The sequence below is a fragment of the Sipha flava genome, unplaced genomic scaffold, assembly GCF_003268045.1.
Source record: "Sipha flava isolate LNK unplaced genomic scaffold, YSA_version1 47981_pilon_pilon, whole genome shotgun sequence".
NCBI classification, from domain to species: Eukaryota; Metazoa; Arthropoda; class Insecta; order Hemiptera; family Aphididae; genus Sipha; species Sipha flava.
This window is the reverse complement of record NW_020273274.1, coordinates 1-5,544: the sequence shown is the minus strand read 5'-3', so window position 1 is coordinate 5,544 and position 5,544 is coordinate 1. Positions and strand designations below refer to the sequence as shown.

Here is a 5,544-nt window from a genome sequence, read left to right as displayed (position 1 = left end):
CGTTATTTTGTTTGTTGTATATTTTAGCCTGAAAATGATTTACTTGTATGCTTTTAAATTTTTTTCATAATGTGAAAAGAAAACGTGAATGAGAATTATTATCGAGTTCTTCCATATTCTTAAAAAACATTCTCTTATCTCTAATACTTATTTACCTTATTTATTCTCTATATTATGTACTGGTCATATTTTCCTAGAACAATTAATTCAATCTTAGCAATATATACCGATGATGCAGCCATACTAACATCAAATTAAGAACCAATCGTACCTGCCTACGATATTGTACTAAATATTTATATCACTTAAATCAGATCTCATATTTGGATAAACAATTGGAGATACTAGATAAATTAAAAGAAATCAGTTCAAGTTAGTTTTGCTCTTTGCATTAGTGACTGTCCCCAATTATCTTTCAATTATATAAATTTACCAATGCCAATTCAGCATGTAACTAAGTACTAAGAAGTTTGTTTAAATTAATGATTAACTTGATTCATATCTACAAAAATGAAAGAAAACTTAAGAACAGTCGCCTATGATTTTTTGCCCATTATTATTCAGTCTAAAAATCAAAACTTTAATATACCATAAAGTTATAACCTCCTCTGAACATGCTGGTATGCAGATCGGAGCCGAGTCAATCTCTCTAATATAAAATCAATACACGATTTTGAATTCATAGTTCTTAGAAAAATCACTGGAGCTCTACGGTACATGACTAATAATGCTTTACATAACGATCTACAAATGCTAACAGTTATCGAAGGACGGTTAGCAATCAGACATTATAAAAAAATATTATTCCAAACTCTACTTATATTAGAACTCATTTATCTCTTATATTTTATGAATAATAATTTCCAATAAATCACAGAGATAACTTAAAACACAATTACGAAAAGATATTTTTATTAATTAATAATAGTTGCGATTGTATTGATATATTACTGATGATGAATTTTTAATTTTAAGCCGGTCGTACTTTACAAGTACGAGTATAATAATTCTCCAAGCTAAGAATTAATTTAATTCTTTATTTTTTTTTTTACATAAACTATGTGTTTATTTGTTTATATATTAAACGGTAATAATTAAAGAAAACGGTTTCCCTACATAACTCATAAAAATAAAAATTAGGCATTACTGTTGAACGGTTGTCCTTACTCAAGCCATTCAAACTAACTTTCATATATTTTATCATATAATTTAAACACGGTATAGGTTTTAAATTTTGTTTTCTAAATAAATAAAAAACCAAAATTATTTTAATGATAACAAAAAGAAAAAACCCAAGAGAATTTTATTTATCAAGACTGAAAATATTGCAGATTACAATGTAAATGAGCTTTGGCTGAAATACAATTTACGAATCATACGAATGTATGAAATCGTTAAAAATATTTTCTGATTATTATTTAACATAATTACCCACTGCGTTGATTAGGTTTACTGAAATAATTAGCTATAATATAGCCTATAGGCTATAAGATATCAACTTTCGCATATAATATGTAGATGTATGAGAGTGATTAATTGGAAGAAATGTTGTGCACCTGTGGATCGACTACTTTAATACATCAATGCTAATCAAAGTATTCACAGTTAGGGGCTAAACATTTGATCGCGCGTGACGCAATAGTTTTCCGCACAAACAGCTGACAAAGCCTCCGAGAAATTCCGTTGTTCAATATTACTTTGATCGTATTGCACGTGGCGAAATGACGTGCTCGTATGCGAACGTGTAATCTTATCTATTATACTAATATAATACAGTTAAATTATAATACATTTACAAAACATATGTTAAACGTTATCAGAAATAGGCATATCGACACAATTAGTATAAAAATATTAAAAACGGACAATGTCCAATGTTATAATTAAGCGCCTATTGTTTTGGGGGTTACATATACTATTTATTTTCATCTTTTTCCATCTCATCGATACATGATTTAATCATCGTTTTCTACATCACTCATATAATAGTTCAACTTGGTTGATTTTTTTATCTGATACGACCGACAACAACGTATTACCGACAGCGATATAGGCGCGTTTGTATTCGTGTATCTGTTTAGTATTCTCTTATGGACGAACACAATAAAATTGCAAGTTATAATTAGTCTTTTGTGTTAGTTTTATTATTCCGCGTTTGATCCGTGGTGGCTTTATTCATACATATCTTGTTTAACATGATCTCTATATTTCTTCACCGAGTTGTTTATTAATTTTCATTTTCATTATTGTTTTACATACTTATTTTCATAGATTTTTAGACAAAGTGAGTTGAATCAAAGTTAAAAATTATTATCATTCATTATTTAATACGGCACTACGATTTGTAGGTCCCAAGCGGTATCAGTTTGTTACATACAAACATTGTTCGTGAAGTTTTTCCAAATCATTTGTTTGTACTAATTATTGATCTATAAAGGTTTGTGATTATCTATTGTATGATTTTAAAGAGTCAATATCATCGCGTTACCTTTTAGAATACTGTGGTAAATTTTTAATTGATTTGCCATTCGACTTATTCGGCTGGATTTAGCAACCCCATAATCTATAGATTATAATTACTGGTTATGTTTACTATAGTAAAATAAAAAAATTGTTCATCAGCTAGTTAATCACAGTTGATCATATTAAATTTCAAACAGGTATACTCGGGCGACTGTTAACATATTAGGGATATTTTTTATGGGAAGATAATAACGAAAATGTGTTCATCATTCTTTCAAAATTCGTTCACAAATATGACTAGGTTTGAATACAAGTTCTTAATAAACAAATATGGCTTAAAATATTAAATTTTTACTGTTTTATTTAATTTGTTTTTGGAAAAATCACTTTTAATTTTATATACGATTAACTTAAGTAATTTTTCAACTAGAAAATTCTTCAATGCTCAACGAAAATGTTGGAAAATCTAGAAACAGAAAAATGTTAAGGGAGTTATGTTTTTTATTAAAAAAATTCAGCATATGTATTTGTTATAATTTGCAAGGGTCAATTGTTCATTAAATAATATACCTGTACAATAAACTTATTATATAATGTAGTAGAACTGTAGAAAAAATTATCATATTTATGATCGTAATTTCACTTGGTTTAATTATTAAATATAGAATATATTTATATTCTCAGAATCATGAAATTCCAACTTCGGGAGCAATAAGTATAATTTATTTGTTTATTATTATTTGAATTAAAAAAAATATTATTAATTAAGTTTAATTAATTCAATATTACTTATAATACTCGTAATATAGTGTTTACTTAAGTTAAGAAAAATTAAATTAATTAAATTAAAAATTTCGTAAAAAACCGAATATGCATAACTTAAAATCGTTGACTTACTTCTATTCGATCAATTTTGAAAATAGAAAATTTTTTTTTACAAAAATTGTTAGAAATACAAAGTCTATTCGAATACGTAGAAAAAAATAAGGGTTGCCATTAAAAAAAAATGCAAGTTATATTGGGCATATGGGCACCTTATGGGTGAAAAACTTGAAAATTACGAAAAAATGTGTACCTATTTCAGTAATCCCTAAGTCCTCCGGAATATTCATTTTAACATAAGGCCTCCAAGCGGAGACATTTAGTGGTACAGTAGAAACTCGATCAACCTTCATTGTCGGGACCGGGACTGACGTACATCGTACATGTTACGTCACCGGTGCAAAACAATGGGTGATCGATTATTATTACGTACAGGTTTGAGGCTCTCTCGGAATAGAAAATCCGAATACATTGCCATGTTCGGTGGTCCCATCGTAACAGTCGTGGTAATATGCGTTGCGGCTCTGCTCGGGTCGTCGTACGAGACACCGGCGGCGGCGATGAACGTTTTGGCGGTGCAGACCGTACCGGGCAAGAGCCATTGGAACGTGATGAGTGCGGTGCTGCGCACGCTGACCGACCACGGGCACAACGTTACCGTGTTCACACCATTTTTGGACGGCGACCGGGAACGCTACACTGAGGTGCACTTGCACGGCGGCGTCATGCAGGGCGGCGTAGGGCAGGACGCGATGCAACTGATTAAGGAATACTGTACCGTGTCTTCGGTGATCACTAAACTGTCGAACTTCACGCGGGCGAGTTGCGAGATGGCGTTCCGACACCCGAGGATGACGGACGTCCTGCGCAACGGCCATGGTCTCTCGGCCGGCTTCGATGTAGTCATTATCGAGCCGCTGGTGTCCGAGTGTGTGTCGTACGTGGCCACCGTGCTTCGCGTCCCATTGGTCTATGTCGTGCCGTCGCCGATCGTTACCCACTTGGAACGCTCGTTGTTCGGCCACCATCCCAATCCCGCGGTCGTCGCACACATCCTGTCTAGTCACGGCATGCTCAAAACGTTCATCGAACGCCTGACCAACACTCTGTTAACGGTATACGGTTCGTCGTTGAAGTGGTACGCCGACCGTCAGGAAAGGCTGTCCAATCCTCAACCGTTCGACCGGGTCGATCTCGTCAAACCGTCGTTGACATTCACCAACACCCATTTCATCACCGAACCCTCTCGGCCGTTGACGCAAGGCATCGTACAAATCGGCGGCATACACCTCGCCCGATCCAAAAGGATACCAAAAGTAAGTGTATTCCGGTCAGAACGTCAGATGCATATTCACGCATGGGCCGCAATCTTTTTAGGGTTTTTTTTTGTTTCGAAAAATATATTTGAATTACGTAGGGGAGGGGGCAGTGGTTTCAGTTAATTTTCTGGTAAGAATTGAATTTCATAAACTTATTTACGAATAGTTTCGACAGCGGATGTTCGTTGCATGCCCATGGTAAAAATATTACTGTTCAATTGGCATATATGTAAGTTTTGATGCTGTTTTTTTTCTATACGAGGATCATGCTAGGCAGGCTTGATGAAACGAGTTAAAAGAATCATATTGTTGTGATACATCAATGTTTTTAATCGAAGTTGTTATATTTTGTATTTTTTTTTTCTTCATTTACCGTTCATTCTAGTTTGTAAAACGATTTAATATCCTTCTATTATCATAATCAACCAAATCCGTTTTCTAGAACATTTTGGAATTCATCGAAGGATCTCCACACGGAGTGATTTACTTTACGTTCGGATCAGTAATGTCGATGTCGTCGCTACCGGAAAACGTACAGAACGCGTTTAAAGAAGTGTTCGCTCAACTTCCCCAGAGAGTTTTGTGGAAGTACGAGGGTGAGATGAAAGACAAACCAGAGAACGTGATGACCATGAATTGGTTTCCGCAACGTGACGTGTTATGTAAGACATTAAAACATTCACTGTATTCGAGATGCATAACGCGCAATTATAATAAACGTATTTAAATTTAATGCCGTACCTACATGTACTCGTATAGTGCATCCTAAAGTGAAATTGTTCATCAGTCACGGTGGTATATCCGGAGTGTACGAAGCTGTAGACGCCGGCGTACCAGTACTTGGATTTCCGTTCTGTTACGATCAACCGAGGAATATCGAAAACTTGGTCGATGCAGGCATGGCGATTTCCATGGACCTGTTGACCGTGAATAAAGAAAC

At 34.1% G+C, this 5,544-nt stretch overlaps 1 protein-coding gene across 1 annotated transcript; it reads left to right on the top strand.

Annotated features, from left to right (window-relative positions):
• Nucleotides 1-2,044: 2,044 nt before the first annotated feature.
• Nucleotides 2,045-5,539, top strand: LOC112689864 (UDP-glucuronosyltransferase 2B2-like; the record flags this gene model as incomplete). Its single annotated transcript, XM_025563735.1, has 5 exons — nucleotides 2,045-2,284; nucleotides 2,349-2,437; nucleotides 3,721-4,601; nucleotides 5,047-5,266; nucleotides 5,364-5,539. Coding segments are annotated over exons 3-5 (1,236 nt in total), but the record flags the coding sequence as incomplete, so codon positions are not given.
• Between the last annotated feature and the right edge of the window lie 5 nt (nucleotides 5,540-5,544).